This window comes from Pinus tabuliformis, chromosome 3_2 (genome assembly GCF_031772625.1).
Source record: "Pinus tabuliformis cultivar Carrire ecotype Pingquan chromosome 3_2, CPIR1, whole genome shotgun sequence".
Classification (NCBI taxonomy): Eukaryota; Viridiplantae; Streptophyta; class Pinopsida; order Pinales; family Pinaceae; genus Pinus; species Pinus tabuliformis.
In genome coordinates, this window is record NC_142302.1 from 511919509 (window position 1) to 511935459 (window position 15951).

The 15951-nt window shown below is 33.1% G+C and overlaps 2 protein-coding genes across 2 annotated transcripts; both read right to left on the reverse strand.

Moving 5' to 3' along the window:
• Nucleotides 1-460: 460 nt before the first annotated feature.
• LOC149181570 (ubiquitin-NEDD8-like protein RUB2) lies at nt 461-6144 on the reverse strand. The gene is made up of 3 exons (XM_089418355.1): nt 6052-6144; nt 5348-5607; nt 461-569 (listed from the first exon to the last, which is right to left on the reverse strand). Exons 1-3 carry the CDS (start codon nt 6142-6144, stop codon nt 461-463), a joined length of 462 nt encoding a protein of 153 aa, XP_089274481.1.
• A 6625-nt stretch (nt 6145-12769) lies between these two features.
• LOC149181571 (auxin-induced protein 5NG4-like) lies at nt 12770-13928 on the reverse strand. Its single transcript, XM_089418357.1, has 4 exons — nt 13656-13928; nt 13381-13542; nt 13118-13269; nt 12770-13045 (listed from the first exon to the last, which is right to left on the reverse strand). Exons 1-4 carry the CDS (start codon nt 13926-13928, stop codon nt 12853-12855), a joined length of 780 nt encoding a protein of 259 aa, XP_089274483.1. The 3' UTR covers nt 12770-12852.
• Between the last annotated feature and the right edge of the window lie 2023 nt (nt 13929-15951).

The following is a 15951-nucleotide window of genomic DNA, read 5'->3' on the forward strand; positions in this document are numbered from 1 at the left end:
TTAAGGAGACGGACATTAAAAACCATAAAAATATGAGAAATTTCGCATAACTCAATGCATGCATCCATAATGTTCTATCATTTCGTTAATAGTGATAATACTAATGGGATACATTATAATTCCACTTAATATCACTTGCATATTTATATATTTAGAAGGGTTTCAAAATGATATATGTAGAACAAAGAAAATAAGAACATAAAATGTAAACAAAGTCACGAAGTCTTATTGGGGTCATTCTAAGAAGAATGGGCCATTAAAAACTATAGGAAGTTGGGAAATTCCAAGTTCATGGATCTATAATGTTCATCATTTAATTAATAGTGATAGGATCACTTAGTTTATACTTAGAGGATCTGTATAGATTCAACTAACTCCTCGCTACCATTTGTTAAAATTAAATATTCGTTAAAATTAAAATTGAATATTGAGTAGCATAAAATATTCCTTATCCATCCAACTAACAACCACCACGCAGAGCCAACATGAGATGAAGAACAGAACCTCCCTCAATCTTAACCTCACGGGCTGTCTTTTCATCGGTCACATGTTTTCCTCTATAGACGAGCCTGCAATGGGCATCAAGACAAGAATTTTTTCAGCCTAAAACAACCAATCATTCAACACAGATAAGAACGTTTAACACAAATAAGAAATTTGTTTATTGACATCATTGAATATTTCAATATTGTATCCTGCCCAAAGGTACAAAATTACCAAGAACATTCAATACAATAAGAAATTTGTGTATCATGCACAAAGGTAATTATACTTAATATCAAAGTAAGTAATTAAGTCATTTTCAAGTTTAGAAATTACCAATTCATCTAAATAGTTTCAATTCTAAAATTTACTAATTCATTTATATAGATATGAAATTCTCTTAGTTTAAGGGTTCAATTTCAACATATGGTTAACAAATGTAGCTAGTTTCATGTCTACAATTGGGAGTTGAAAGTCCACTAGATAAGAAGCACATGTCTACATATATAACCTACATGTCTACATGTATAACTTAACTAGGTATTGCCATCTACATATATAACTTAACTATGGATGTCATCTACTAATAGCTCAAAATATCCCTCCTCAAAATATCCCTTGGGTTTCTCTAGAGAGTTTCTAATCAATAACATTCAAACATATTTATGATATTGAAAGAAACAAAATTTCATTGCCATAATAAAAAAGTTACTCAAAAAATTATATGGGTAAACAAATAAAGTCTACACTACTATTTTTTTTTTTAAATTGGTACAGATCTAAATTACTATTTTTTCTTTCTACAACCTAGTACATAGATAACACAATAGGTAAATTCATCATGTCACTCTTGTAGTGAGTTGCATTATAGATGTAATCAAAACACAATGGATAAATAAATCATGTCACTGTTGTAGTGAGTTGCATTCATAGATGTAATCAAAACACAAGGGTAAATAAATCTAGTCACTCTTGTAGTGAGTTGCATTCTTTAGAAGATATTATGTTAACAATAAAATAATTTCAATCTGCCTAGGTAAGCCATAATTTAATTTCTTGGAAGCTTCCAATTAGCACTTTAGAAGATCTTATATGATATAGTTTAGGAAGTAGTTGTTTGGCACAAACAAAGTAGTATAGCAATTTCTTACATAGATAACACAATAGGTAAATACATCATGTCACTCTTGTAGTGAGTTGCATTATAGATGTAATCAAAACACAATGGATAAATAAATCATGTCATTGTTGTAGTGAGTTGCATTCATAGATGTAATCAAAACACAAGGGTAAATAAATATAGTCACTCTTGTAGTGAGTTGCATTCTTTAGAAAATATTATGTTAACAATAAAATAATTTCAATCTGCCTAGGTAAGCCATAATTTAATTTCTTGGAAGCTTCCAATTAGCACTTTAGAAGATATTATATGATATAGTTTAGGAAGTAGTTGTTTGGCACAAACAAAGTATAGCAATTTTGTACATAGATAACACAATAGGTAAATACATCATGTCACTCTCGTAGTGAGTTGCATTATAGATGTAATCAAAACACAATGGATAAATAAATCATGTCACTGTTGTAGTGAGTTGCATTCATAGATGTAATCAAAACACAAGGGTAAATGTAGTGAGTTGCATTCTTTAGAAGATATTATGTTAACAATAAAATAATTTCAATCTGCCTAGGTAAGCCATAATTTAATTTCTTGGAAGCTTCCAATTAGAACTTTAGAAGATCTTATATGATATAGTTTAGGAAGTAGTTGTTTGGCACAAACAAAGTATAGCAATTTCGTACATAGATAACACAATAGGTAAATACATCATGTCACTCTTGTAGTGAGTTGCATTATAGATGTAATCAAAACACAATGGATAAATAAATCATGTCACTTTTGTAGTGAGTTGCATTCATAGATGTAATCAAAACACAAGGGTAAATAAATCTAGTCACTCCTGTAGTGAGTTGCATTCTTTAGAAGATATTATGTTAACAATAAAATAATTTCAATCTGCCTAGGTAAGCCATAATTTAATTTCTTGGAAGCTTCCAATTAGCACTTTAGAAGATCTTATATGATATAGTTTAGGAAGTAGTTGTTTGGCACAAACAAAGTATAGCAATTTCCTATTACTGAGATTATATTATAACCTTTTTCAAAAAGCATTTTTAGTGTAAGAAAAAGTAGCTAAAAATATATTTAAGTTTATACAACATAAGTTTGGCTAATCTCCTTAAAGTATAAGGCATAATTTAATTTCTTGGAAGCTTCCAATTACCACTTTAGAAGATATTATATTATATAGTTTAGGAAGTAGTTTGTTTGGCACAAACACAGTATAACAATTTCCTATTGCTAAGATTATATTAGAACCTTTGTCAAAAGGCTTTTTAGTGTAAGAAAAACTAGCTAAAAATATATTTAAGTTTATACAACATAAGTTTGGCTAATGATATTATATTATATAGTTTAGGAAGTAGTTTGTTTGGCACAAACAAAGTATAACAATTTCCTATTGCTAAGATTATATTAGAACCTTTGTCAAAAGGCTTTTTAGTGTAAGAAAAACTAGCTAAAAATATATTTAAGTTTATACAACATAAGTTTGGCTAATGATATTATATTATATAGTTTAGGAAGTAGTTTGTTTGGCACAAACAAAGTATAACAATTTCCTATTGCTAAGATTATATTAGAACCTTTGTCAAAAGGCTTTTTAGCGTAAGAAAAACTAGCTAAAAATATATTTAAGTTTATACAACATAAGTTTGGCTAATCTCAAGTATAACAATTTCCTATAGCTAAGATTATATTATAACCTTTGTCAAAAAAAAAATTTAGTGCAAGAAAAACTAGCTAGAAATATATTTAAGGTTATAGTATAGCTGATATCTTTCATGGACAATATTTCAAATTGCCTATATCTTTAATAAGAATTTTTGAACAAAATACTCAAATACCCAAATAAATAAGGAATTTTGAACAAAATACCCAAAAGGAATTTTGAACAAAGTACTCAAATACCCAAATAAATAAGGAATTTTGAACAAAATACCCAAATAAATAAGGAATTTAGAACAAAATTTCATTTGAGTGGTTTTGATTTTATAAAATGGAAAATTACACCCATTAGAAAAGGTATATAGCTAAATCTTGACACAAATTGCCTATATCTTTCATAGACAATATTTCAAATTGCCTAGATCTTTCATCACAATAGCTCAATCATGGGTCTAAGGCATAATTTAATTTCTTGGAAGCTTCAAATCAGCACATTAGAAGATATCATGAAACATCATGAAACACACTAGCTACTTAAAAACCCAAATCAATAAGGAATTTTGAACAAAATACCCAAAACCCCAAATAAATAAGGAATTTTGAACAAAATACCCAAAAACCCAAATAAATAAAGAATTTTGTACAAAATACCCAAATAAATAAGGAATTTTGAATGCAAATTTCATTTGAGTGGTTTTGAATTTATAAAATACAAAATTACATCCATTAGAAAAATATATAGCTGAATCTTATCTAGATACTTTCAAAGAGAAAACACAAATATGACACAAATTGCCTATATCTTTCATAGACAATATTTCAAATTGCCTAGATATTTCATCACAATAGCTCAAACATGGGTCTAAGGCATAATTTAATTTCTTGGAATCTTCCAATCAGCACTTTTATATTATATAGTTTAGGAAGTAGTTTGTTTGAATTTTGAATGCAAATTTCATTTGAGTGGTTTTGAATTTATAAAATGCAAAATTACATCCATTAGAAAAAATATATAGCTGAATCTTGTCATATACTTCCAAAGAGAAAACACAAATATGACACAAATTGCCTATATCTTTCATAGACAATATTTCAAATTGCCTAGATCTTTCATCACAATAGCTCAAACATGGGTCTAAGGCATAATTTAATTTCTAGGAAGCTTTCACTCAACAGTTTAGAAGATATTATATTATATAGTTTAGGAAGTAGTTTGTTTGACAGAAACAAAGTATAACAATTTCCTATAGCTAAAATTATATTATAACCTTTGTCAAAAGGCATTTTTAGTGTTTATGCAACATAATTTTGGCTAATCTCCTTCACATTTATAAAATGAAAAATTACATCCATTGTAGATAAAACACACTTTAAGCTTTATAATCTAAATAAAATGCAAAAATTGCATCCATTATAGATGACTTTACAAGTAAAACAAATTTTAAGTTTAGTAATTTAGATAATAGCTCATAAAACTTGCCAATCTCTTTTGAATTTACAAAATGCAGAATTACATCAATTATAGCTGACTTTATTTATAGTCTAAATAAAATGCAAAATAGTAAAACAAAGTTTAAGATTTATAATCTAGATAATAACTCAAAAAATATATAGCTGAATCTTGTTGAGATACTTGGAAAGAGAAAAATACAAATATGAGACAAATTACCTATATTTTTCGTACACAATATTTCAAATTTCCTGAACATTTCATCACAATAACTCAAACATATATTTTTCATACACAATATTTCAAATTTCCTGAACATTTCATCACAATAACTCAAACATAAAACAGACCAGGTACTTAAAAGCCCAAATAAATACTCAATTTTGTGGCTAATGGTAATGCAAAATTTCATTTGAGCGCTAAAAACTCAGTGCTGCAACATTTGGTAACTCAAATTTTATTTGAGTGGTAGAAACTCAGTATACTAGATGAAATCATAAAATAAAGTAAATAAATTATATTATTATAGGCACACAAACAGATGAAATCATACTATAAAATAACTAAATTATATTATAAAAGACACACAAAGAAAACCTTCACAGGGATCTAGAAACGTTGCTTACTTTTGCTGTGTAGGCGGTATTCCTTCCTTTTCCTCAACTAGCTCCTTAATTCTGCCAATCGTATCATTGGGATCAATATCTATCTCGACTTCACTTCCTGTAAGGGTCTTGACCTTGATGGAAAATCCTCCCCTTAAGCGCAAAACCAAGTGAAGAGTTGATTCCTTTTGAATATTATAATCTGCTAGAGTGCGCACATCTTCTAGCTGTTTTCCAGCAAATATTAATCTCTGCTGATCAGAAGGGATACCCTCCTTGTCCTGCCACAAGAACCATATAACGGGCCCACTTAAAGGGTTACTGCAATTGCACTTTAGAAAAGAAATAAAATACTCGCTATAGACAATACGAACCCTTCAAATGCTGCAACGATTTAAAAGACGATAAGCAAGTCGTATACATATTACAAACCCTTAAAATCCATAATGATTTAAAACACTATCAGTGAGTACTCTACAAACCCTTCAAAATCTGCAAAGATTTAAAAGATTATCAGCAAGCACTATACAAACACTATAAAAGAATCCATTCACAACCAAATGTCATCAGTAAAAGAAAAACCCAACATGTAACAAAAAAATTCAAAAACAAAAACTTAGTTCTACTATTCTGTCATACAAAACCATACTCGCACCAAACAACTAAACAAACGAAATCGTAAACCTAATTTGGATACAACATGATCCCAATTTCAAGAGAAATACCTGGATTTTTCTCTTCACATTATAAGCGGTATCGCTGGTTTCAACATCGAGGGTGATCGTCTTCCCTGTGAGAGTCTTCACAAATATCTGCATCTTGGACTCCAAATATCACTGATCCTCCAGAAAACCTGTGCGAGATAGGGGGAGTACAACCCAGATTGAAGGGTGGCGAGAATTATGGAGTCCAAGAGAGCAGCGTCTCTTGAAATGAGATTTACCGAGCACGGAATAGATAGATACATATAAGGGACATGGGATGGCCATATAAGAAGATGGAAGGATAAATCGTTAGATACGCCAAGAAAGAAGAATCCCTAACTGAAAGGCAATGAAAAATTTGACACCGAGGGAATGCCTGATTTCCGCATGACCGTTATAAGTCCACAATCTTGTCCTTAAAGAACACCCAGAGGTCTTCATAAGAGTAGATGAAAAATATTTTACTATAATGCAAATTTGCTTTATAAATCTAAGCAAGGGCGTGACAACATCTATTAGAGTAGTGGTTCACCAATATTACTGCATGAATCTACCAAAATTAACTTATATCCCATTTTCAACTCAATTTTGTAAGGAAATTTATTGAATTTCTTTGTGAACGAGGTAGAGTCTGAATGTGTAACCCACTTTCAACTCAATATTGTAATGAAATTTACTGAATTTCTTTGTGAACAAGTAGGGTGTGAATGTATAAAATTATTATGTTATTGTTTTAATAGGTGCTTTGCATGGTAAAGATGCGTATTTAAAATTTTGATCCAGGTAAAATAAAACAAAAATAAAATAAAAAGTATGAAATTTGTGAGTTTATGTTTTTTTCTTATAATATTTTTCTTAATATCTTATATTTAAAGGCTAATAATTAATTAGGCTAGATCTATCTTATCTTTTTTATCTTTATTTACATTTGGTAAACCTTGAATAAGATAAATCTAGATAGATTTGTGGGATGCCATAATTTTCTAAAACTACAGTATATGTTTTTAAATATAATTAAAATGAATTAATAATTAGTATAGTAAATCTTTGAAATGGATTCAAATGAAATGTTCAAATAAAAATTATTTAAATGTATTAGTTGTAATGGTGAAAACCAAATAGTATTTTGGTATAAGTATAATTGTAGTGAGGGTTGCCTATATTAAAAGTCATGGGAATACCTTGATGTAATGGACAAACAATGTGGTTGCACCATGAGAGATTATATTAATTGTCTTGTGACCGAGAACCACATAAAAAGTCTCAACTAATTTCTTTTAGTAAGGTCCCATAGACCTCATCACTCTAAGTGGAGGTCATCATTAGTTATGTCACTTATCTTAAAAATTATGGAAATACCTTGAGGTAATAATTCAACATTCTACTTGCACTAGATATTATGTTAATGATCTTTTCACCCATGCACACATAAGTGAATTATTCTTACCCCATCTTTGTTTTTTAAAAAACCTCTAAGATATAGATAAGTGGGCCATAGAGCTCACTGATAACACACTCATAAAATCATTGGTTAAAACTTCAATTAATCTTTTATGCCACATGTGCTATAGCATGGGAACACTTAAATGTTATAATGATAATAAACTAGATCACCCCTAGGTCATGCAAGTACAAACATGCCCTAATTACCATTTCACCAATTAATCTATATATAACTTAATAGCCTGATATAAATGTAAATAACTAAAGAAATTTTAAAAAGAAGAAGAACAAACCCTTCCCTAACCTAATATGAAATATTTTAAAAATACATTTATAGTTATATATTGTTATAAAATTTATTGGTAAACAGTTTATAAGTTTATTAATAAAAAATAATTTGTGTCATTTATCAAGTGCCCTCTTGGATAAATATTCTCTCTAAAAGCTCCATGGAATTCTGAGATGAAAGGGACTACAAAGAGCCATGGCAAGGTGGAGGATGGAGGTTCAAGGGTTAACCTATTGCTTGGAGAGGTGAAATGCTGTCCATTGAACTTGGACATGAAGTGTGTTTTACTTCATGCCTCCATTAGATTTTCTATTTGAAACCTTCATCTATCTGTTTCAATGTCGCTAGGTTCAACTATAGCAACTAGTTTGCAGAAACAGATTCAATGTTGGCACAGGTCTGATACGAGGAGGTTGGATTGCTACTTTGAATATTAATTTTTGTAGCTTTTGTAATATTTCTTTTTTTTTGCAAGCAATTTACCTTTTCACAAGCACGTTTTGCAGAGGATTTGCTTGTAGGTGATTCTTTTTTCATAGGCGACTTTCGAAATCGGGTTTTCATTAAAAGTTTGTCCCTTGAATGCTTGGGGATAAATCTAACCTCTGTAAAATAATTTTTGAAAGTATTTTCGAAAGATTCCATAAAGGTAACATCATGATAATTTTACTTATTACTCTCCCTGTACGGGCATAAAATTATATGCAGGAAAATAGTTTTTTAAGCTCGAGTGGAAATCTCTGTCTGGTTGAGGTGTTGGGGGTGACAACGACTCACCCTCATTCGACTACGCAACCTTGAGGACTTCGAAAATGTAAAATAATGTAAGAGAATCTTTTAAATCTATGTTTCTTAAAATGTGAAAATGAATAGTTACGTGAGATTCCTTGTCATTGATGATTCATATACAAAACCATCTATAGGCGATTTGTTTTTTTGCTAGTGATTTGTTTTGGAGGCCATTCCGTTTTTGCAGGGAACTTTCAAATTCTGGTTTTCATTAAAACTCTGTCCTTTCAATATTTGGGGATAAATCTACTATGCTTTGTAAAATAATTCTGAAATTCTTTCGGAAGCCATAAAGTGATATCCTGATAATTTTACATATTACTCTCCTTGTACGTGCATAAAATGATATGCAGGAAAGTAATCAGGCCTTAAGGCATTTCCCTCTAAAATCAACTCCCCTCTCTACCTACTTGTCATCTTTATATACCATAGGATTATATTGCAAAGGTTTCAGCAGTTAGATTAGAAGCTGAAACGGTTTGTGCACTGGTCCATTCTCATTTTCCATTATTCGACCTTTAGCTTAACCAGGAAGGAAACGGCCAATTCTCATTTTCCATTCTTCCCCATTCTTATTTTCCATTATTCGACCTTTAGCTTAACCATGAAGGGAACGGCCAATTCTCATTTTCCATTCCTCCCTAGAGCTGAAATTGAAGGGAACTCCATAGCTGGATTAGACTAGTAGGAGGAGGAGAGCACCATGGTCGAAGGGCTAATGACCAAAAGCGTCTCATAATGGGTATTCCTGAATTCTTCCAGTTATGACAATTAAAATGGGCGTTCCAGACGCTCCAAGTTATCATTGCCCCGAGATTTTGACAGCAGATGAAGAATGCGGCTGCAAGACAGTCGAATTGAAGGAGCCTTTACCACGCGGCCATACGGACATCTCTCCGCGGTGCTCAGTCCTATCTTCTGCAAACATGGAGACGAATTGCAACAGGACGATGAGGCTCCCCTTCATACTGTCCTTAGCTAGACGTTGTTTTAGGAAAAGCTTCTTGCAATTTACTCGGTGTTTGAAATCATGGAATCGTTGCAGGGCGAGGGTTTCTCTCTATCCAACCCTCGTAAATAGCGCACCTTTCTCTAGTGGATAACGGATAGCCTTCTTGAAAGTCAAGCTGGATCTTCATTTCATTTACACGCAAGTTCTAACATCTACAGGCTAGGCATCTTTCGAACAAAAAAATTCCTATAGTTTACAGCAGAATGTTCGATTGCTTGTCAAATTATAGTATGTATTCTGTTTATAAAATTTAAATAATTGATAAGCCAAAAAGCTAACTAGAAAATATTAATTTAGCAAGGAGCAGGCCTGGAATTTGCTTTTCATGCCCGGCATTTTAGGTTTTATGTAGATTGGTTTTATGTAGGTTCCTGAGTGTCAAACTTTTTTGTTGTTATACTCAAATTTTATATAATAATTGGGTGGTAGGCTTCAAAGTAGTCATCGTTAGAAGAAGAACGCACCATTATTAGTGAGAATTAGTTGACTTCTTTACCCATTATTGTAGTACAAAACTCTACTCTTAACTGCCCATATTCCACTGAAAATGCCTCCTAATAACAGGCAGTGTGAAATGACCATGTCTAATATAATCATAACTAGACAGCTCAAACTGCAGAGAAATAAAATGGTTGGCAATGATTTTCTCCTTTATGTAGTCGTATTATTTTTCTTTTGGATTTGCTATCAGGAGCAGTAATATACAAATTTCTTAACGTTGCAAATACTTTCTGAACCATTATCTCAATCTAATAAATCTCTTGTTGATAGCAACAATAAGTTGGGAAACCTCCGGAAAGATTTCCCCTGCCCTTTGGCAGGAATGTGAAAGCTACTAAAATGTGAGAATGAATGATAAAGGAAAGGCTTACCTTATTTTGGCTTCTTCATGCATTTGTCACTGCAGAATAATTTATGAAATTAACTGCTTATGCATTGTCTACGGCTGAAACAACGACATCAAAGTCACTAACAGTCATCTCTGCAATTTCATCCTTGTCACTGACAGATTTCAATGCCAACGTCAAGTGAAGTCCATATTCTCCTTGCTGGTTTGATATGATTTAGGCTAAAACAGAGTCAAGTATTTAAGTGGAAAATAAAAGTGGATTCATCATTGAAAAGAAGTAATTTACAAAAAAAATACATCTCAGTATTCCTTGAAACAGTCTATATATTAACCAAGATTGTGATATTTAGGGGAACCCCGACAGGACTTGTAACAAATGGATCCCCCAGAAAAGATGGGTCCTATAGTTGTGGAACTTTTAGATAAAGATTCATGCACAATGCTGAACGAGTTGGATAAACTTAAATCTATCTTAACCTTCATATGTTACTTGTCTCAAAATATCATAAAAGCATTGCAATCTCATTGTTTACACCTTCAATTTTTAATTCCTATCGGTGCTTATTTAATTTAGGGTTAAGATACATTTATGCTCATGTTGAAAACTTCGAGTTAAAAGTGATTGGTGAAAGCCATGTTAGATGATCAGAATAATATTCCTTTCAAATTTTCGCAGAAGATCAGAACAATATTTCTTTCAAATTTTCTCCAAACAAAGAAATGTATGGATCATTGTCCCAAAACTTGCTGGCAAATAGCAAGCAAAAACATCGATTACTAGTTAACTTTTCTCCAAACAAAGAAATGTATGGATCATTGTCCCAAAACTTGCTACCAAATAGCAAGCAAAACCATTGATTACTAGTTAACTTTTCTCCAAACAAAGAAATGAATGGATCATTGTCCCAAAACTTGTTGGCAAATAGCAAGCAAAAACATCGATTACTAGTTACGTCGTAAGGCATTTCCCTCTGAAATCAACTCCCCTCTCTGCCTACCTGTCATCTTTATACGCCATAGGATTATATGTTAGACGATTGCAAAGGTTTCAGCCGTTAGATTAGAAGCTGAAACGGTTTTGTGCACTAGTCTAATGGTTACAAATTCGTTGCTGAATCTGTCTCCAAAAATTAGTTGCTGAAATGGTTTGCGCACTGGTCTAATGGTTACAAATTCATTGTTGAATCCGTCTCAGATCTAGATTTCCAAAAGGTCTCAATTTAATTTGGATCTAAATGAGCACGGGTATTTTTCGAAATTTTTGCTTATCCACTGAATTTTTCTGAAGACTCTAGGAGATTCCTTAAATGCCCTAATCTAAACTCGTTTAAGTTCATATTATTTGGTGTTACAGGTTTCAAATAGTTTCATGAATTTTAGTTCAAAATTTATGTTCTCTAGTCTCGAAAAGTAGAGCATAAGGTGTTTGATTTCTAATGGCCGACTACTGATGCTAAAATTGTTTAGGAAAACAGGCATTTACTGTGCATAGAACTCCTGGCACAGGAACCTTTTTGCACATTTCGGTGAAATAGACTGTAAAACCAAAGGAAATGACAATTGAAGCCGAGTCTTCTCCGTTTTCTTCCAGAAACCCTCGCATTAGCCGGTGCTATGAGCAGGACAACGCGTTCCCTGCTTCTGCTCAGGCAAAGCCAATCAGCTTCCTGAAAACACAGGAGAAAATTGATCCTTTTCATGCTCTATACAAGGTCCCGATTGGAGACACCCCTTACAGTAGAGCCAAGCACCTTCAGGTGAACTATTTTGTCGAATGTTTCTTAGAACACACTATTTTATTCATACCTTCTGTGTGAAAGATCAAATTAATCGAAATTTTGAGGATACAGCTCATGGAAAAGGATCCTGCTGGCGCCATTCAAAATCAGTGCAACCAACTCTTTATCGAAATTAATCCATGTAGAACCCTGATAAAGTGGTGAGCAACATTCATCAGAAATGATTCAAATGATAATATTAAAAAGATTTCAGAATGTAGTTAATGCTTTACAAATTCCCACTTACCAGCAGCTGGTGAGTTGTGAGCATTCACTGACTATACATCATACAAATGATAATGTAAGGATTCAAGAAGATTTCAGAATGTACATTTTCATAGTTTATATGTACTGTTTTTTTTTCAAACTGTGCAATAAGTTTTTGTCTAATTTGTCAGGTAACCACATTACCTATGAATCTTGTTAGCATTGAACAGCCGAGAATAATACACAATAGTGTTATAGTGTTGGAATTCTCAGCGATTCTACTGTGTTAATGACTAAATGTTTATTACAAACATTGCAATTTTTCAACAAAATGTCAAGAATGTTAGTGTAGTAAAGGTGTTTTCACATCCACTACTTCAGAAGCAGTTCTACTGTGTTAATGACTAAGTGTTTATTACAAACATTGCAATTTTTCAACAAAATGTCAAGAATGTTAGTGTAGTAAAGGTGTTTTCACATCCACTACTTCAGAAGCAGGAGGTGGGTGCTGATTTTTTTCTCCTTCTGTTGCTATGGCTATATCTGCTTCTTCGTCAGAAGATATTTTGATCTGGGTAGCATCGTCTTGGCTTTTGCCCCACAGAAAAAGGTAGAGACCAATGAATATAAGAATCACGCCCATCAAACTGTTCCAGTGCAGGAAAATCAAGCATTTCAGTTAATTAATTTTGTAAATCTGTAGGCAGAATGACACACACCTTCCCAGACGCAGCGTGTCTCCCAGAACTATAGATGATAAAATTGTTGAGCACACGGTAGACACTGGGCTGAATACTGTAACGAATACTGGCCCTCGTTTCTGCAAACACCATAACTGTAATGGAAATGCCATTGCATTGAATATGATTCCCTGCCAAATTGAATTAATCTTCCACAAATCAGCTTAACCACCTAACAAAAATTTAAGTTATTCATGGCTGGGAAAATTGAGGAAGAACATCATTCATGTATGTAGACTTACTGCAGCGACCACAGTCAAAATCCCAGCCCTATCCAGTATCCATGATGTTGGAATGATGCCTCTGTCAAGAATGGCTATTAGGAGAGCATTTTGGATGGAGCCTAGAATGGCAGTAATTGATGTAAGGGATAGTGTGGCTGGAAACTTCTTCAATGTCTCAACCTGCACATGAAATTATAATCATACATTTGATTAGGTGGGGAGCTCTCAAACTTCTAAATACAAAAAAGGGTTATAATTAGGTATCAATTTAATATGCAAGGTGGTAGGGAGACCTGCAATATCATGGTAGTGGATAACATTATCACTGCTGAGATAAGGTAAATACGCCCTCTAATCTGGTTGCGTGAATCTCCCTCGTGTAGAATGGTTTCCACTAGGTGTACTGTATTAGTGTTGGAAACTAATGTTGATTGTCCCCACAGAGGCCAGAGTTGGGCTAGAGTAGGACCTTGAAGGAAACTCATAGCCATTTCTCCACCCACACAAATTACAGTTCCCAGAATTTTGGCTCTGCTATGAATACACATAACATCTACTTTCTCCATCGTACACATTTGACACTCACATTAGATTCTGGTCATAATAAATCTAAATGATGTAATCAACTCCAAATGAAAGCATCAAATATTTTAGCTTTTATGGCTGAACTCTAGCGATACAATTGTGAGTGAGATTGCCATCTTCGGTTGTCTGAAATATATTATTGATTCCATAGATGGATTGAACACTTGAGACAATCTTGGAACATCTGCATTATGCAGGTTACACAACTCAAATATGTAATTGTAACAAATATCTACCGAATTTTGAGCAAAATTGACCAAAACTTAGAAGAATCAGACTATAGGAACAGGGGAAAATTTCTCAAACTGTGTGCCTACGGTGTTTGAAAAACTGTTTGCTGATATTTTTTGGGCATTTAACATCAAATGTCCCGATTTTTGGACGGAAGAGAGTATGAATCTCCATGCAACATCTGCTTTACAATCAGTGCTACCTTTGTCTAGGAGCTGCAACTGAGAATTGTCTGTTCTATCAAAGTCCTCGAGGACTTGCATCTAGCTTCTTATATGCGTAAACAACAGTGCCAACATGGAGAATGTGCTGCCCGGATTTAAATTTGGGTCATCACTTCTCCAACCGCTTAAACTTGCTGCTAGACCACATTCTGACGTTCAACTTGTTTGCAATTTTGCTAGGTTGCAGCATTGAGAATGTCCTATGTGATTGATGAGTAAGGTTGATATTTGCGTCTTGCAGCAGTTTTACTCACAGTTAAAAGGGAATCTCATATATGTCTGTTCTATAACACTGTTAGCTTTTCTCACACTTATTTGTTTTTAGATTGGAGAATTCTTAGAAATTCCTTTGAGACATTGTTCAACAGTGGAGATTAATATGATTCTTTCTTTGTTGTGCCGACTTGGACACTGAGCAAACCAGCCAAAGACTGTTTCCTTTACCTCTTGATCACTCACTCAGAAACATTCCTTTTGTAGTTGACACATTGATGTCCAGGTGTTAAGGAATTGCACTGTGGTTGTAATCCTCTATTCCGATGTGGGGGTTGTTTAAGGAGAGGGCTAAGATTGTGTCAAATAATGACCATTATGTGAAGCCTTCTCAGGCTACTAGATCAATCCCTTCTTTTTCAATCCTTTTTCTCCTGTTTGGATTGGCTTATATTACTTCTGAATTCAGAACCTTTTACCTTTGGATATTCCTTCTTTTTCAATCCTCTTTCTACTGATTGGATTGGCTTATATTACTCCTGAATTCAGAACCTTTTACGTGTGGATATGGATCCATAACATCAAGCTAAGATGTTTGACATCACTAGAACCCCATTTTCTTTTTTCTTGTACATGTAGATGTAATGATGCAGCACCACCGAGGGGATTGGAACTCAGAACTTTTTACCCATGGATACGGATCCTTAACCAAAACACCAAACCAAGGAGGTGTTTGACAAGTAACCCATGTCATTGGAACATTATTTCTTTTTTCTTGTATATGAAGGTGTAGCAATGCAGGAACACAGAGGGTTTTTCTTGAACTTTTAATTGCTTTGACTTCATGAAAGTGTAACAATGCAACATCACAGGGTTTTTTTTTTTCCTTCTGTCTATTTTTTCTAATGGAGGCAGATTGTTTCTTGAACTTTTAATTGCTTTGACTTTTTTAGTATGTATAGACCATGAGACATGTAAAAATGGACCATTTGACATATTTTCAATGTTTTTGAATCATGCTATGTTTGCACATTGTCCATACATCTGCGGACCACTTTCAGAGAATTGGGAAGGATGCTAAAGTGTGGATGTCTTTTTCCAACTTTCAGAGACTAACTCGGAAGGATCCTAAAGTGTGGAAGTGTTTTTCCCATTATGAGAAACTTCTGTCTTCCACCTTACGGTGTTGATTGTGAAGGAGGTGTTATTGTAATATGTTGGAATTTTACTGTTTGAGAAATTTTGACTGCAATCTCATGCCTTTCCTATTCATAATGTTTTGGTGAAACAGCTTATGCAAAGGTCACGCCAAAAAGAATAATCAGTGAAGAAAGAA

Bases quoted from the DNA above. Each gene is read 5' to 3' on its own strand.
- LOC149181571 (XM_089418357.1), bottom strand. From the start codon at position 13,928: ATGGAGAAAGTAGATGTTATGTGTATTCATAGCAGAGCCAAAATTCTG. The intron at 13,543-13,655 runs GTCTCCCTACCA...TTTCATGTGCAG, and splicing joins CCACTACCATGATATTGCAG to GTTGAGACATTGAAGAAGTT. The intron at 13,270-13,380 runs GTAAGTCTACAT...TCAATTTGGCAG, and splicing joins TTTTGACTGTGGTCGCTGCA to GGAATCATATTCAATGCAAT.
- LOC149181570 (XM_089418355.1), bottom strand. From the start codon at position 6,144: ATGCAGATATTTGTGAAGACTCTCACAGGGAAGACGATCACCCTCGAT. The intron at 5,608-6,051 runs GTATTTCTCTTG...TTCTTGTGGCAG, and splicing joins ATGTGAAGAGAAAAATCCAG to GACAAGGAGGGTATCCCTTC. The intron at 570-5,347 runs GTAAGCAACGTT...TGCCCATTGCAG, and splicing joins ATACCGCCTACACAGCAAAA to GCTCGTCTATAGAGGAAAAC.